Genomic DNA, 17,825 nt, shown 5'->3' on the forward strand with positions numbered 1-17,825 from the left:
ATCCAATTATCATCATTGGCCTAGTGCGCTTCATGATATAAAATGAGTCTACAGATCTAGATGCTTTGGCTCATGCTTGTTTGCATTGCGTCGCAACGATTAATTGTAAATATCTAATGTGTATCATGCATGATAGTGAGCGAGGAAATAGCACAAACGAAAATTATCGTTTAGCGGGGGCAGCGGGAGAAGAGAGGCCTGGGGACGCAGCCGCTACAGTCGGGGTTGCCATGTACTCTGCGATTTTCCGTGTAACTTTCGCAAAGTATTGCGCAACAAAACCTTCACTGGTGCCCAGAGTAGCAATGAGTCAGCAGAGAGCTCCTCCCTTTTTTAAAGGGAAAACCAAACTAAGTAAAAGAAGAAAGAAAAGAAACGGGGCCAAACATACGTATAAAAACTATGATCCGAGCTATGGTCCGCAACCAGATTATGAGCCAGCTCATGGCAGAAGATGACCCACCAGTACACCAGCGCCTCCTCGCGACTCTCCGGCCCACCGTCCAGCATTCGCGACTGATGCAGCTGCTGGAAATAGAGGTAATTGCAGAAAATGCTACCCCGGCTGTTAAACGCAATGGTCCTACCAGCAGGGTCATAAAATATGCTGACGCTGTCTAACCGGAGCGAAAACACGCTAGCGCAATCTACCAATATTGACGCGAAAGCATTAAGGCCATCAGAATTTGCGGTTAGAAACGTAGAGCAATTGTCGACAGTTTTTGTCACGAATATCCGAATTCCGGAGGCGGAGTCGGCAGCAAATAAGAGGTCATGGCTGGGTCGCTCGTCGCAATATGATTTGGTCTCCATGACTTTATTTTGCTCGCCACGGCTGTAGAGTGTGGACGATCCATGCGGTCGACATGCTTGGATGGCAGACATCAGGTTTGATTGGAGTGTGTGGGGTGATGTCACGTTTTGAGGATTGGGATGTCGTGTCGAACCCGTTTCGTTAGTACTGTATGGCGGTGGAGGCGCGTCGGATGAAGAGGTAGGACGCTGTGCCCTATCGCGGAAACCTTGTAGGGCGGATTGTACCGGATTGTTTGATCGCGAGAGATCTTCCAATCCAAAGCGACGAGTGAGATCAGAGAAAAGCCCTCTTCCACTCTTTGGGCGGGATGATGTTGCTTCTGAAGATGCTGCGTCATGGCTAGACTTTCGGTCATGAGGTGGGGAAGAACTAGGAAAATCTCCAGGCATCGACTGCTGTTTGTGTTGATCTTGTTGCTGTTCAGATTGCTGGTGTTTCCTCCAAGCAACTTCGCTCTCTTGTATTTGTTTTAACTCTGCTTCTAGCTGCTGTTGACGCTTGGTCTCCGCCATCCTGGCTTCAGCAGCCTTCTGGCGTAGTATACGCTCGACATTATACCCTCGAGCACGTAGCTCGAGGAGATCGGTTTTGAGCAACATCTCCAGTGTGAGTGTTGAGTGTAATTTCGGCCTATTGAGAATGAGATGGACAAGTGCCTGACTCACTTGGTATAAATCTGCTCGACCAGCCGCTATCGATAATACCCAGCCGGCTCGGGTCTGCATCACAGCAGCGCTCCGTTGTTCAACATGTGAAGCATGGCGCCCCTTAAGGGACCGCCTCAAGGAGATAGACTGCACAACTTGAACGGACAGGTTTTTCTCCAGCCACTTGGTATCATGTTTGATCATCTCACGAGGCAAGTCATGGAGGAATAAACGAGACCGCTCGTAAATTTGCTTCTGCAATTTTACTGCAATGCGCTGATCGGGTGCCAGTGCGCCACATCGGGGTTGCTCCTCCACAAGCTCACTCAAGCATGGTGTGCCAAGGGCTACATACATATCTTCCAGCAGCTCCTCTTGCGGGGCCGCAAGGATATTTTGCTTAAACAAGCTAAAACTAGCATAGTCATCGACGATAATAGCATCACGAGCTTTTACAAGTTGCCATTCCTTAATGCCTTGCGTCTCGTCTTCATAAGTTTCATCATCGACATCTATCAATTGTTCGTTAGGTTTGCGAGAAGCAGTCGGTTTGGAAGGTAATTCTTTGCTCGCGAGTAGAAATGGTGCTGTCTTCATGTCCCTGAACAAATCTCTGTTCTTCTTCAACAAGTGAATGCTCTCAGCGACACTTCGCAGTAGATTCAAATATTTGTCAGGGCTTTGAAGCTTTGCGGATACTCTGGCTGGTTCCTTGACCAACATGCTCGCAACTTCAGCCTTGGTCGGTTCCCGCTTCGAGCCACACGCAAGAAGAAACAAGTTGGCTTCCTGTCCAAAGTCAACAAAATCAAAGATGTCTCCGTAGTCATCACTTTCGCCGAGATAGCAATCTCGTGGTGCAATATAAGTAACTGGTGAAGACTTCTCATTTGGAAAAAAACTGGAATTTGACGTCTTCCGGGTTACGGGGACAATGCGTGCTTGACCAAGGCGCTCCGCTCGAGGTGAATTGATCTCTCCTAGACGTTTTGCAAAATATTCGAACAAAATCCTAGCTTCCTTTTTCGAGGACGGGGGCTTGCCAACAAGAATGTCAATACAGCCACTAAGTGACGGATGCTGGCTGACTCCAAATTTCGAGGCATGAGGGTGAAGCTCTCTTTTTAGGAGATCAAACCCGAATAAGGTAGCTCCATCATCGGTGAAACAATGTTTCGGTGTACTGAGCTTGGTTTGCCCTTCAACTGGAAGGAATGGCATGTTAACCGTGGATGCCTCAAAATTGACATATCCATTGGAAATATGGTTCGTTATATAATAGGTCATCGCCTTATCTCGGAGCTTGGCGTTGTCAGCCGAGGCTGCCCAGGCCATAAGTTGTAACACCTCCTTAGCTGATGGAAAGCTCTTGAGACCTAGGAGGGTTAGAAACCGTCCCTCGGAACTGCTTGGTGAATACCTTCCCGGCCAATAGAGTATTGGTAGCTCAAGAGCCCTTACTGATTCATCCGGCGCATAAAGCTCGCTAACTTTATATCGTATACCATCCATGTTGGCATTTCCATTGGTTACAGCGGTGCATATTCTCGCTTCTTTCAACTTCTGAATGTCTTCTGGTGGAATATCGTCTCGAACAGAAGTTAGGTACTTGATCAAATCAACGTGACTCCACTTCTTGCGGGCTGGGGTTCTGTCAGTGGGTACATCGTCATTGTTCAACAGCCGTTCGAAAATAACGTTAAGTTCAACTGTCTTCCGAACGCCCAAGGCCCCGAGGAATTTCTCCTTGACGTTGTTTAGGCCTGTGACCACAGGTAAATCATCAAATAACCTTACAGACGGGAAATATGTTTCAGGTGGCCTTTTCATCCCAGATTTTGTGGGGATGATCGTAATATTTCGTAGAAGACCAACGAGGGTACCTTGTGTAGCTACACCTAAGCTATCCCATTGTCTAGATAACACCGGGAGCACCTGGGCAGCAAATGAGGCTATTTGAGTAATATCTTGGTCCGAGCGAAGCAAGTCCCTATTCTTCGCATTTTCTACCAGCCACGTAATCCACGTAGAAACCTGCAATTCATTCCACCCTAAAGCCTCCAGGTGGTATTTTGGCAGATTTTTCGTGTACTTGAATGGCATGACCGACGGTGGCATTGGTAATTCCACGGGAATTTTATTCGGATTTAGGAAACTATTCACATCGCTAAGGACAATGACACGGGATGTAGTGGCGTCGAGCGGTTCGTCATTTGCTACTGCCACTCGCAGTAAAGACCGAACTGTCGAAAGATCGATTTCGCGGCTGGAAGCTTTCTTGGTCACCCACAACAAAAATTCTTCCAGTTGCTTTGGGGTAAGAGGACTCGACTCCAACTCTTTGATAATATCCGATACGGTGATGTCAGTGACAAGACCGAAATCTGTCAAGCGCTTCACAAAATCCTTTGCGCCTGCCATAAGCTCGTCTGGTATTACCGGTATAGAGTCCATGAAACTAAGGTCCTTGGGTGCAACTCGCACCTGGTGACACGGGAGGATTCCACAGGTGGATAATACCTCAATCATAGCATTTTTGCTGCAGGTCCAGAACGAATCTTCAATTACCTGGCCAACCTGCGATGTTGGAGTCGATTCACGGAAAACAAACTGGTTAAAAGTATGTACTGCCTCCGGTAATAGCAGAGCTATATCGTCCTTCCGAATCTTCGATCGGCCAAGAGGGCTTACTCCAGCCTGGATCCGGCTATTGAGGGACGACATTTCGGCAGAGAAGGCAATCCTACACACGATTCCTGCCGCTCTTAAGAGTTCTACGTTCCAAGTGCGAACCCATCGGGCATTGAGATCAATACTCTCTCTCTCAACAGTCGGGATCACCGATGGTGCAGAAATATGTGCATTTAAGCCAGTAGTCTGGTGTGTAGGAAAGCCAATAAAAATTCTCCCAGACTTTGAGGGTAGAACAGACGCAAAAATATCTGTATCCCTCGGGTTGTTGTTCTGTCCGGGTTTTCGTAAATCATATGATGCCGTTAGAACAGCAAGGGTCGTCGTCTTCGGTGGGGGTTTCTTTGTCGCTCGTTCAAGTTCGCGAGCAAATGACGGAACAACGGACGTTTTGATAGTCCCAGTGCTAATGTGAAATAATACCGATGATGTTTTCGTGGCAAGCAAGTTTTCCTTGGCTTCATTTTTGCTTGCTTTATCGGGGTTGGCTGTTTTGGTAGAGTTGTTAGTCGAGGACGACCCAGTCAGGCGGGAAAAGAAGGATTTCAACGACACTGTAGGATCATGATGTCTGGAGCTGTCGAAACGGGACGCATTGCTTGGGGTTTTCCACGACACTGCTTCCATCCATGTCGCATTCATTTGAGCAACTTCCTGTAGCACGCTGGATACTGTCATAAGCTCCTCATTAGTTTTGGTCTGAACATCTCTGGGTATCTCTATATTAACACTTGGTGCAACTTTCTTAGCTAGATGCGCCAGTTTCCAGCCGTCAAGCCAAAGCTCGACAGATTCCAACCCAACAAAGGTTAGAGCACTGGCGAGAAACTGGCACAAAGGCATAAGAGCGGGGACCGGCGATGTGGTATTTCTATAATCCAGAACGAAGTTCGTATTCGGGCTTGAATCAGCTTCCCCTAATTTTAGCCGACGGGTGAACAGGGCATTCTCCTTCCAGTAAAATGCAATAGCTTCCGAACCAGAGGATACAAAGGGCTCTTCGCAATCCGAAAAGACACTGTAAAACCCGACTCCAAACGCTCCTATCTTGGTTTCATCCGGATTCCCCTCGGCAATCCGCTTAAGCCGAGCCCAGTCGTTTGGAGAGAAGGGAGTTCCATTGTTGGTGAGTATCAAACGTTTGAGCGTGTGGTGAGATATCACATGTTTTAGAGAAGCCGACGGATCGGGCTCAGTCGGGGCCGGGACGCTCGTTGAAGGAAGAGTTTCGAACTTGATAGTAACGTTTGAGGCGCAGGCATCAGCTGCGTTTTGAAGTAGCTCACGGAGGACGGTCCTGTAGGAAACCAGTCTGTCAGCAGATCGCAAAAGAGAAAAAAGATAGGGGTAAGCATATAAGCTAGAGGTTATGCATACCATTCTCCAGAGTATCGAGCCAACACTTTATCTATGAGAGCGCGGGTGTTGACAGTTACAGCCTCTTCGTCGTTCCCAGAGCCCAAAGTCCGTGCCTTCAAGGCGTTAAAATCGATTGTCGACATGACGACGAAAGTGAGCGCGGGATTAAATCATAAAGAGTTGGAGGAAATCTTCAAGCATAGTTCTTGCATTAGCAAGCTCCAAATAGTTCAATATAACGGTGCACTCCGCGTTGAGTGAGAAGATAGTAAGGGTATATAGGCTCTGATATCAAGCTGTTTCTAGGCGGCCATATTATTATGACCTTGCTGTGGACGGCGACGGATGTTTGACTTATGGTGCAAGTAAGAGAGGAAAATCCCGAACGAAAGTGGCAAAGCAAGGAACTCCGCCTTGCACCGCTCCCAACCAGTCTATTATTTCAAAGCAGCCTCCAACCCGCGAAGTTGTTGTTGCTGTGTTAAAGAAACCGATACGAGTGTTGCGGAGCTGCGGAGTTGGTTTGTACAGCCCCCTATAGTTAACTACCTCACGTGACTGAAATACGGCAGGCCAGTATCACCAATCCCGCACTCTGTAAGCCGCAACGGGGAAAAATGAAAGCCGTGGCGTATAGTTATTATTTATATGGGTATGGTATGGGGATATAGGGGACTTCGTCTGTTTCGGAGATCTCGTTGCTCCTTGTGACTATTCATTCACCGACCCTAAAGCCCTCCACGTTTTATCCTCATCTTCTGCAAACTACAGTATTGCTCCGCACTATCTATGACTTCTAGGTCTCGCTCGTTGCGTGCATCTCGGAAAGCGGTCTTGTGCGCATCACGGACTGCCTCCTCCGCTCCTTATTCCAGATGTCAGCATGGCAGTTGACCCCCTTTCTCCTATCGCACCGGCGCGCTTACGAGCTCTACTGCTACCGGTGGGAAAGATAAAGCGATCCAGGTTTTTAAATCTGGTCAAGCGCCTTCAAGCTCAAAATGTCGTGCGTTTGGGCGATGTTAGTCCTGATGGACGCCCCAATAGAAGTATGCGCAGTGGTTTAACGTGTTATTTTATTCTTGGAATCGTTGCGCTTATTCTTGCAAATTGCTAATCGCTGCCGTATATGCAGATTCATTCTCCCCAATGGCTTTTCCGACAGGCATGGTAGTTTACGACCTATCAATATCAGTCCCTCCGATTTCCCATCTTGACCTGTATCCGTTCGAAATATTCAGAGAGCCTCTTGCTATAATAGCTATTGCGGACGGAGCGGAGTTACCTAACGAGCCTACGGGGACAGAGCCATCCTCACAAGCTCAATCGAATGGCACCAAGGTTCGCAAATACCCCAGAGTAGAGGGTCTCAAGGGGCTCCAGCAGGAGTTAAATGCGCTCAAGGACAGCTATCCCAGATCCCTTGTTCAGCAGCTACTGATATTCGATTATGCCGGCGTGGAAAATCTTATTACGGGGCCTGATACCGTGGTATGGGTTCCGCGCCCTGAAGCTGCAAGATCAACGGCGGTGAAGACGGTGATGTGTGACATAACTTCGCGACTACTTGGAGAACTATCTGGACTTGCCGAAAGAATGCAGGAATGGCCAACTGTTGAATCCCCGAAGGCCTCATCTTGGGGCCCGCGACGAACACCTGATGTTCGTCCAGCAGCCCCTGACAAGTTACAGCACAGAATGACTATGCCCGCGCAGATGCCAGGGGCTAACGGAACATTCATCAATGCCTCTGATACCAATTTTCAACCAGCTGAGCATGACTCTCCAACCACTTTTGATGAAATCACCCGATCCATTCAGCTTTCCAATCGTGTAACGTCTTCGATAAAGTCCTCCCCGAAGCCAGGTTCGAAGGAACACAGCCGTGAGAGAATGTCGGTACATGGACTCGGGTTTGTTGGTGCAAGTGAGAGAAGCAAGAACCGAGTCAAAGGCCGTTTGAATATAGTCATGGGTACCTTGTTTCTTCAGGCTGGTCGATGGCCTGATTCGCTTAAGGAACTGGCTGAAGGCGCAGCAATAGCGAGAGCAAACAGCGATTATATCTGGCATGCAAAAGCGCTCGAGTCGATATTGCAGTGCCTCCTAATGCTTGGATGGGCTGGGATGGACTTTAGGGTATGATTTTAGATTGCCGTGGAAATCTTCCTGTCGGAACAAAGTCGCAAAAACTAACAGTAACCACTTTTTTTCAGATTCCACAAATTTGTTATCCATCAGCAGATAAATTTTCAAAGTCCGTTTCTCAAACACCATCTATGAGCCTCACAGAACTCTACAACATCGGGCAATCAAATCCCGAAAGCCGCATCGTTTCACTTCAGAACCTAGCAAATCTCCTTCCTGATCTCTCAAATAATATCCTGCATCTTTATACTCGAGCAGCGAATATTACAGACGAGCCAGTCCCACAACTAGTATTTTCAGAAACCGTAATACGGCTCGCGCGTATCCTCGCTACGATTTATATTCGCGATGGCTCTCTTGACGATAATGCTCTAGGAAACATTGTCATGAATGATTTGTTGAAGTTTGTCCGTTCACCAGAACGCCCCCGAGGTGCCGTGTCACTGCGCAAGTCAGATATAGCAAGCTTTTTGTTCCGTGCTTTACCCCATTCGCTAGGCACCGATGTTCCAGTTACTGATTCCTCTCCGATTTTGGTTGGCATGGCATCCGTACTATCATCATTAGGTTTAGATCGGAAAAAGGCGTTTGTATTGCAACAACTATTTACTATTTTAATTCCAGGGTTGGTCCAGGCGCGAAAGATTGGAGCCGCGGAAGTCGGAATTCACCCGGCTGCGGGTTTATCAAGTCTCAACCATTCAGCTTTTGAAATAAATGCTTTGGATATCGGCCCCGAAAATATGGATGAGAGCGTTAGGATTTTGCTGGCTGTGGTGGGTACAACCTACGGTGTGCCGGGCACAATGATGTGCGACGACAAACAACAAGGCCTTTCCAGGCAAAACTCATCTACCACCCGCGATATTGTACCGGAGTACGACTCTGTCGATTCAATAGTTGACAGAGCATTTCGCCATTCGGCAATACATGGGTTCGGGGATCATTCTTTAAAAGTCGAAATTCTTAAGGCGTGCATTAATTTCTGCGAAGCGCTGCCTGACTTCCAAGGTGTTCTGCAATTTACAGTTGACCTCCTTCAAACAATCAAAGGCACTCTTATGCTTCCTCCGGACAGCTATCGCGGTCACCCTCTCTTGCCCATTCAGGATCAGGTGCGGCTGTTTAACAACGTGAAACGAACCGTTGCAGCAGCCAAGAAGCTTGGCGATTCTCACCTCGAAGCCGAATATTGGGATGATTTCCTGGTGCGCGGTGTAGAACTTGTCAATCTTTCTGATTTCAAAGAACCTATCAGACGATCGAGAACGGACTTTGGCTTCGCCAACGTCGAGGAACGCCTGGAGAAAAAGAACCCGTTTATATACAGTGCTTTCTCGAAGACTACAACGAGACGCTCGGAGAATATCCTGATCGCTGAAGAACAGGCAACTTTCAAAGTCACGCTACAAAACCCTTTCGAGTTCGATGTGGAAATTGAGAGGTTGCGCATAGATGGCACTGGCGTTTCTTTCGAAGCAGCAGCTACCTATGGACTCTGGCTTGCGCCATTCACAACTCAGGATTACTTTATTTCCGGCCTTGCAACCACTGAAGGCACGCTGGAAATAACGGGATGTACAGTCAAGGTCAAATTTTGCCGTGAAAGAAGGTTTCCTATATTCAAAAACTTCTGGAAACCGCAGAAGGAACAGAAGATAAAACGAACAGGGCTTGCTGCAAAGGAACCGTTTTCAGAACGTCCTTTATCATGGAGCTCAAATGCTTCGGGCAGCCGGTCAGGAGCTATTCAAAAAGGTCCGGAGCGGGATATTGTACACGCGAAAGTTATCAAAAAGCAGCCAACAGTAATCATCCAGTCAACATCACTGTCACAATCGGCCATCATGCTGCTGGAAGGGGAGACTAGATCATTTGATATTACGCTCCAGAACATATCGACCTGCCCGCTGGATTTCATATCATTCAGCTTTGAGGACTCTACAACCCGCCAGCTCGAATCAGCTCTAACCAACAAAGAAAATCTGCCGACTGATATATACGAATTAGAGTTACGGCTCTCTACAAACCCAGCCTTGTCATGGCGGCGTGATAATCTCAGCCAGAGTCAACTCTCGATCGCTGCAGGAGAAACCGCAACTTTCACGATTGATGTATATGGAAAGCCAGGCCTTGATAATGCCCTGGTCAAGATTGACTATGCGCACGTTTGTACCTCGTTGTCGGATCTCCCCGAAACATTCTACTGCAGACAGATATCCTTACCGTTGACTGTCACGGTTAATACCAGTGTTGATGTCACAAGATGCGATGTTCTACCACTTACGGGTGATTTCGCATGGGCCAATAATAAGCTGCAGCATGGCGAAGATTCGCGCGCGGCAACTGGGGACAAGGAATCTATTAAATCAATGGAGCTCTCGTCGACACCTCGATCCATCACGCAACTCAGGGAAACGCAATTTTCACATACTTTATCCCGCCTCGATCTCGATTCCTGCGGGTTCGGCCATTGCGTCTTACTTCTAGATTTGCGTAATGCATGGCCAAACCCTCTAACCGTTTCTCTATTTGTAGACGAAAGGAGTTCGGATGACGTGACAAATACTGATAACCGACCGCGACAAGATATGATTGGCATCCATGAGGTATACGACGAACTCCAGCCGGGTCATGCTTCGCGGTTTGTTCTTGTCGTTCCCCGCGTTTACCTAGAGAATCCGGAGAAACCCATCCCATCTTTAAATGTGAGCAATAAGCGCCAATTTGTCGTCAGTGCGAATAAGCTCAGTTACGAGGCAGAATCGTCCGCGAGGGAAGTCTTTTGGTTCCGGGAAGAACTTCTCAAGCGCCTGCGCGGGTCGTGGAAAGACGAAACGACGGGTCGTGAAGGCGCAGTTGACCTGCGCGCCATCCGTCTGAATGCACGGATGGTCGACGCGCTCCGGGTTGAGAGTGTCGACGTCACTTTCTCTCTACGCCCGTACGCATCAGGTATTGCTAGTGACGATAACACTAGCGAAACGGATAACGAGAGCGTCACCCAAATGGGCCACTCCAAATTCATCGTAAGAACAAACACCTTCCTCACCCTCTCCGCCACAATAATAAACCGGTCTTCCAAACCCATTCACCCGCTCCTCCGCCTCCAGCCTAGCCTACGCCATACGCCGCATGCCGTCGCCCTTGATCTCTCCAAGCGCCTCGCGTGGTCTGGGATGCTACAGCGCGCCCTCCCCATTCTCGAGCCATATCAAACCACCGAGGTAACGCTGGGTATCACAGCGCTGTGTCGTGGGGATTATGAGATCAGCGCCAGCGTGGAGGAGATCCGACGCTTGAAGCAGCACTCTGCTGCTCCAGGGGCTACTGTGGGCCAAGGACAAGAGGCTGCCGAAGACGTGAATGGTGATGTTGTTGCTGCTGCTGCGGCGGACCCATATTTCGATAATTTCTTTATTACCAATACACCGAAGCACAGACGAATATGGCATTCACGCGTACCTTGTATGATATCTGCTCGCGATTGAACATAGGATAAATATATTTTTTAGCGGATTGATTGTCATCTTCTTTTTACTTTAAAGGCTGGGCTGGGTTTACTTCAAAAAAAAAAAAAAAAAAAAAAAAAAAAAAAAAAAAAAACCAAATATATCCTTCGTTCAACTGTGGTTTAGTTTTACTCCTTCCCTGTCCGGCCTGGTCTTGTCTATTTTTTGTCTTTGCGTTCCATACCATACCGATATACACCGATGTTTTTGCGCCCTTTATTTACTTCGTCCATCAGATCTAGCGATGCTTCACAAGGGATTGATGTCCCCCGCACCCAAACCTTTGGATGGAAGCTTGCATATATAGTTACATAGCATAAAGCATCACTTTCCCTTCCCTGTTCGATTTATATGTGCTCGCAGGAATTTTTATCCGAACACTCCCAATTCGTGACGACGGACATGAATAACAACGGACTTTTATTTACCCTCTAGATGAGAGATGAACAAGATGAACAAGATTATCACTTACTATATCATTTTCTCCTTTCTCTCCTCGTGGTATGGTAATGGTATGTATTCACTCCGAACTCTACTCAAAAAATTATTCTTTATCTATCCCCTTTTTACTCCGTGCTCTAGAATAAGATTTCATGTCACATTTTACCCCTATACTATACCTACCACCCCTCTCTTTGCCCTAAATATTTCACTTCTATGTTTCCGCCGTCAAAGGTCTCCCGTTGATTGTTCAGTCGATCAAGTAGTATGCCCTATCCTATCCTACCCTACCGTCCAATAGAGCTTGTTAAAACGGTGTGCGTGTGTAGTTTACATCTCAACCAACAAAAGGCGCCAATCGTTCGTTTCTCCGAGTTTTCAGACCTTGGATAAAAGTCTGTTCTTATGTAGTTTTGCCCCCATCCCATCCCCATCCATCAGCCGCTTTGTTCCTCGCTATCCCGAATACGAACAAGAAATAAAAGATTTTTTTAACTCAGAAACCAAAAATGCCGAGGCTCAAGTTTTTCTTTCTTGCTTGTATTTAACTTCAATATTCTTCTTCTTCTTCCTTCAACAGACATTTCTTTATTTTATCCTGCAGCATTGTGCAGCATTCTGCAGCATTCCGAGTCAAACCACTTAGAAACACGATAATCAATAACCACGGCCGTCTTGTGTTACTCGAGGGTGTTCGGGATTTCGCCCAGACAGGCCTCCGAGCGGGCGGCGGACCCGAGCAGCGATGATGCTATTATATGCTAAATAAATAAATATGCTATCCATCGCAATTGATAAATAATAAACCATAAAAACAAGCTCCCAGCGGGACCCCGATTTTACTTGATTTTATTTATAGAATTTTACTTTTTCTCTTTTCTCTGCATATGATTTTCGATTTTTTTTTGCAATTTCATGTAAATACACAACCCCATACATATATATACCTTTAGAAACGGATGCTGTTATTACTTTATAAATAATACTATCCCAATCGCATCTCATTACCTCCACCTTCGCAGTCTCCATTCGAGTGTGTATCCAACAGAAGAAACTGGATACAGATTGCCTACAGATATCCTTTTGTTCGCCATAGAACCCTCCTTGGTCAAATGGGCTATCTTTCCTCCCTCCTCCCCAGCGGAAAGGTTTCTTTCCACCATGCGCCCAAAGCCCTCCGCCTAGCCCTAAAACCTTCCCCCTCCTCCGCTCCCTCTTCTTCGTCCACATCAACAACAGCTCAAAAAGATAGAAAAGAAGATGAGCAAAACCAAGAACAGCCATACATCTCCCTCCCAGACCTCTGCAAAGCTTCCACCCCTCAAAAATGCCAATTAAACCCGCTCCTCTTCAACGGTCACCTCCAAACAGCCTACACAGTCGTCAAAATCGATGACGTCCCCGTCTACTACAAACGCTGGACCTTCCAGGCCAACAACGCAACCTACAGCGGCAGCTTCGATGTCGACTTCGTCGTCCCGCCCTACGAAACCTCGCTGGCCGAAGATACAAGCCTCGGCGCACAGGAGACCATAAACAAGACACCAAAGCATGCCGCTCCCCCTCCCCACCTCCTCCCGCCACGCACCTCCTTCTTCACACCGGAGGAATTCGCCGCCTTCCCCTCCGCTACAGATACAAAGCCTATGCTAGTGGTCCTGCACGGCTTATCCGGCGGTTCGCATGAGATATACCTGCGCCATGTGATCGCGCCACTGCTCAAGGCTGGCTGGGCCGCCTGCGTGCTGAATTTCCGCGGGTGCGCCAAGTCGCGTGTTACGAGTCCGATTCTGTATAATGCGCGAGCGACCTGGGATGTGCGCCAGCTGGTGGGGTGGGCGAGGGAGGCGTTTCCGCAGCGGAGGTTGTTTGGGATTGGGTTTTCCTTGGGGGCGAATATCTTGACGAATGTAAGTTTGTGTGTTCGTTCGTTGTGTTTTTCTTCTTCTTTGTGTGTGGTATTTTTATACCAAGTTCAAATTTTGGATGGAGGGGGGCATCTTCGTTTTTGAATTACGCTGACATCATTTTTTTTTTTTTTTTTTTTTTTTTTTTTTAACAGTATCTAGGTGAGGAGGGCGAATCCTGCGTGCTCTCAGCCGCAGTTATCTGTTCTAGCCCGTGGAACCTAGAGGTCACTTCGTTAGCGTTGCAGCGGTCATGGCTGGGGATGGAAGTGTACTCCAAGACTATGGGCAGAAATATGAAAAGACTTTTTGAGCAGTAAGCTTTATATCTTGCATAGTTATATGCCTCTCGCGGAGATTTTTCGTACAGGTGAACAAGGATATAAAAATTACTAAAAAATAAATTAAAAAATAGGCATGTCGACGAGATCTCCAAACATCCGCGTGTCAACGTTGAGCGAATTCGAAACATTACATATCTGCATGAATTCGATAGGTGTGTGTTGATTTTACTTGCTTTCATGGCTCCCCCGTAACACTCCTTAGATAAATATTTCTTGTCTATTATTATCTTCCATAGATATAAGATAGGCAGAGGAGGGGTAGAAAAAAAAAATCAACGCTCTGTTTGACCAAACGCAATTTGCTAAAGACATCTCAAACAGAGAACTCCAAGCACCAGTCTGGGGCTACCCTACAGAAACTGCCTACTACCGCGACGCCTCCTCCATCGACTCCATATTCGCCATAAAGGTTCCCTTCTTCGTCATCCAGGCGGAGGATGATCCGGTAGGTATAACATACACATGTTAAAAGCACACCTGGCCACCCCTATATTCACAACCGGAGTATTCTTCATTTGCTAACATGAAACCCCAACAGATCGCCGTAAACGAAGCGTTGCCATACAATGAGATCAAACGGACGCCGTATGGCGTCATGTGCACGACGTCCTGGGGCGGACATCTATCCTGGTTCGAATGCGGGGGTACTCGGTGGTTTACGAAGCCGGTATGTCCAAACCAGAGAAAGTAAACTACAGCTACATACATACATACATACATACATACATAGAGAACCTAACAATAATTACGTGGCAGATAACAACCTTCCTGTCCAAAATGGCCACGGAAATCGATCTGGACGCACCGCACAAGATCGAAGGTGACGATGCTCAGGAGAAAATTGAAGGGATCCACCACAAAGACGCTGATGGCGACCCTGGGTTGAATTTCGTTGCGATGCGTCGGAAGTTGGATATGCCGGTTGTGTCGTTTGTGAGTATGGGGAAGAGTACGGCGGTCGATTTGGGTAATTAATTTAAGCATTGGGCTGGATTAAGTTGCTGTTGCAGTTGGGTATATGTTCGGTCTGTATTATATAACGACGATATGTTTTCCCCTATTATATATAGATTTAGAGAGATATTTTGATCAATAGAGAAGGCATTGAAAAGTATGATAAAATTCGTTCCAACACTGCTGTACATATCATAACGGGAAAAACATATTTTTAGAAACAACGCCAGTGCCCTATTCAAGCAATTCAGATCAGATAAAAGAAAAAAGTGAGAAAGAAAAAAGAACAAGGAAAATGGTATCATGACGAATATAATCCCTTCCAGTAAAAGACAATACTTTTCCATTTACTCCATGGTGCGCCTTCCATACAGTTTACAACGCTATCCTTTCACGCGAATGATACCCGCTTCCGACTAGGTTTTGACGACTTCGTTTCTCCCGATGACGAGGACGATGATGTTTTCTTCCCATTATGCTTAGCCCCATCAGTACTCTGCCGCTTCTTCCGTCGGAGCGAATCTTTCACGCTTTCCTGTTTGTCGAGAAGACAAGTTAGAGCCACATATAGCACGGATATAAAACAGATGAGATAACGGGGGGAGTAGAAATAAGGAGGAGTGAAAGGATAAAACATACCAGCTTCTCCTTCTTCTCCATCTGCCTCGCTTCCGCCTCCTTCCTCCTCGCCTCACGGATCTCCTCCAGCTGTCTCGCCTTCATCATCTTCGACTCGATCTGGCCCTCCTTTTCTGCATTCACCATGGCTAGAATAGTCATCATACTCTCCTATAATATAACAAAAGAAAAAAGATTTTTTTTTTTTTATCAGCCCAATTCCTTTCATATCTTTTCTTCAATCTACACTAATTGACCCATCCAAAAAATGAGAAAGAAAAAAAACAACATACCTGATCATCCACAAACACCTTCCCCTTCTTCATCCCCTTCGGCTTGGTCACGCCCACAGGCGTAATCATATTCAGCTGCGGCAGATCCAGCTCCTTCTCGGTGTATACGCGTCTCTTCCTTTTCTTCAGATTCTCTGGGGCGGTGCGCGGTTTGGCTTTTACTTCCTTGGGTGGGGGCCGGGAGACGGAGGACTTGGATTTGGGTTTGGAGACGCGGGAGCTGGAGGAGAGGGGTTTGGATTTGGATTTGGAGGCAGAGGAGGATTTGTTTGAGGCTTTGGAAGAGGAGCCTCTGTTGGGCGCCATTGTGAAAATGAGTGACGGATATATGCGGGGAGGATTGGAAGTGGTACTATGTGTATCGGGTTATGGATGGGTGGAAAGTGGGTGGATGGTTTGTAAGTGAGGACGATTTCCGATGAAGAACTGGCGAATTCCTAGGTTTCAGATAAATTATCGTGTGTATTATACTTATTATATCCTCAAGAACAAGTCATTCCGCATCTTTGGTAGGAAAATATCTAGTAGTCAACGGTTTCTATTGAAGTCCGACCCACCCTGCGAAAAAATTCATGGCAATATCTTTGGGAAAGGCGGTGAGGCCCTCGCTAGCTTCGGACGTTCCAAAGCGGGCGAACGTCAGTTGGCGGCAGATACGGAGCTTTCCAGGCAATAGTGACGCACTCACCACATCCATTGGACCTGCGATTCGCCCTCTGGTTCCTTCATAGACAACTACAGCCCATCATGGTGCTCAATCCCACTTATCTGGCGCAGCGGACGCGGTCCTGTATGTTTTATACCACCCCCGGACTGCCTTGCCGCAGTCCACATCGTCCCGCACCCATCCACCCACCCTTGTCTCTAATCCAGAATCCAGCTAACGAAATGAAAATAGCTGTCAATTGGCAAGATGCACGAAAGAGAGTGTTGAAATCATACCGGGAATGGCTGCGGGCGGTAAGTGCAAGCTTCCTGGCGGTGCCTGGCGCCTGCTAGAGGGCCTGAATTCAACTGCACACCCCCTTCGAACCAATGCCGACATGGAAAAGATCGGAGTAATGGGTTGTATCGTGAAATTGCTAACCTATGCTGATATCCCACTCACTTTAGTCGCCTGAGATCCAAAATATGTACTCCCTTAATCTCCCCGTCTCCGCTATCCGCACAAAGATCCGCCAGGAATTCGAACGTCACCGATACGTGAACCAATTACCAGTCGTGGATGTATTGGTATCCAAGAGCAATATCGAGTACCAGGTACGATAATAGGAATGGTGGTTTTTGCTGCTTTAATGAAGGACCCTCGGAACGAAAGTTCCTGCTGCTACCCGGACACTGGTGTCGCGCCTAGAGCGAGGCATATTTTCCTCGTATCTTCTTATATCTCTAGCATTGTATAGCGATAGCTAATCGCCGAACCTGGTTAAAAAATAAATATAGGAAACACTCAACTACTGGAAGCAACTCTCACACGTCATGAAATACTTCCGCGTCGAAGAAGACCCCACCGCAAAGCTGCCGAAGAACTTCATGTCTGGGTTCCTGGAGGTGAGTTTTACTCTGGGAGAAGGGATCGGTGCAGTACTCCTGTGGATAAGGCGATGTTTTCTAACGTGGTAATCCTTTAGGGTCGCAATTAATATAATTTTCCTTTACTTCTTTTATCTTTTCTTTCCCGTTGCTGGAGACCTCAAATAGATATGTGTATATATGTTACTTACTTGTTCGTCTACTTGATTTAAAGCCTTCATAGTTACGCGATTGACTCTTAACCATAATCGGGACTAGTTGGCTTGCCGGCTGGTGGCCAACAAATGGCACAGATAGCCATTTACCAAGGGAGCCGAAACGAAAGGAAAGAAAAAAGATACTCCGGATCTTGTTAATACCCCATCTACTTCTGTCAAACCCATTCATTTCGATTATAAATAAGAAATGGAAATACCGACGAAGCGACCCAAGACAAAGACCAATATGTAAAATGTAAAATAAAATTTGACAAATAAATAAAAACTCCATGCACCAGTTAAGCTGTGTTAAATACCATAAGAATCAAAATACCATCGAATATTTCCCTTTTCCTTTGGTTTT

The 17,825-nt window shown here is 46.9% G+C and overlaps 5 protein-coding genes across 5 annotated transcripts; 3 read left to right on the top strand and 2 right to left on the bottom strand.

The window, feature by feature from the left end:
- Positions 1–163: 163 nt before the first annotated feature.
- On the bottom strand, positions 164–5,657 carry BDCG_05246 (HATPase_c domain-containing protein; the record flags this gene model as incomplete). Its single annotated transcript, XM_045420909.1, has 3 exons — positions 164–287; positions 392–5,452; positions 5,533–5,657. 3 exons carry the CDS (start codon positions 5,655–5,657, stop codon positions 164–166), a joined length of 5,310 nt encoding a protein of 1,769 aa, XP_045276909.1.
- BDCG_05247 (hypercellular protein HypA) lies at positions 5,324–11,252 on the top strand. Its single transcript, XM_045420910.1, has 3 exons — positions 5,324–6,563; positions 6,650–7,653; positions 7,731–11,252. Exons 1-3 carry the CDS (start codon positions 6,398–6,400, stop codon positions 11,151–11,153), a joined length of 4,593 nt encoding a protein of 1,530 aa, XP_045276910.1. The 5' UTR covers positions 5,324–6,397; the 3' UTR covers positions 11,154–11,252.
- Positions 11,253–12,438: 1,186 nt separating this feature from the next.
- Positions 12,439–15,045, top strand: BDCG_05248 (hydrolase). The gene is made up of 6 exons (XM_045420911.1): positions 12,439–13,525; positions 13,678–13,838; positions 13,938–14,018; positions 14,188–14,311; positions 14,405–14,533; positions 14,623–15,045. Exons 1-6 carry the CDS (start codon positions 12,728–12,730, stop codon positions 14,839–14,841), a joined length of 1,512 nt encoding a protein of 503 aa, XP_045276911.1. The 5' UTR covers positions 12,439–12,727; the 3' UTR covers positions 14,842–15,045.
- On the bottom strand, positions 14,796–16,278 carry BDCG_05249 (uncharacterized protein). The gene is made up of 3 exons (XM_045420912.1): positions 15,732–16,278; positions 15,460–15,609; positions 14,796–15,355 (listed from the first exon to the last, which is right to left on the bottom strand). The coding sequence occupies exons 1-3, from the start codon at positions 16,035–16,037 to the stop codon at positions 15,212–15,214; spliced, it is 600 nt and encodes a 199-aa protein (XP_045276912.1). The 5' UTR covers positions 16,038–16,278; the 3' UTR covers positions 14,796–15,211.
- Positions 15,838–17,810, top strand: BDCG_05250 (NADH dehydrogenase (ubiquinone) 1 alpha subcomplex 6). The gene is made up of 5 exons (XM_045420913.1): positions 15,838–16,521; positions 16,630–16,691; positions 16,845–16,991; positions 17,175–17,282; positions 17,363–17,810. Exons 1-5 carry the CDS (start codon positions 16,479–16,481, stop codon positions 17,372–17,374), a joined length of 372 nt encoding a protein of 123 aa, XP_045276913.1. The 5' UTR covers positions 15,838–16,478; the 3' UTR covers positions 17,375–17,810.
- Positions 17,811–17,825: the final 15 nt, after the last annotated feature.

This window comes from Blastomyces dermatitidis (assembly GCF_000003525.1).
Source record: "Blastomyces dermatitidis ER-3 genomic scaffold supercont1.5, whole genome shotgun sequence".
In the NCBI taxonomy this organism is placed as follows: Eukaryota; Fungi; Ascomycota; class Eurotiomycetes; order Onygenales; family Ajellomycetaceae; genus Blastomyces; species Blastomyces dermatitidis.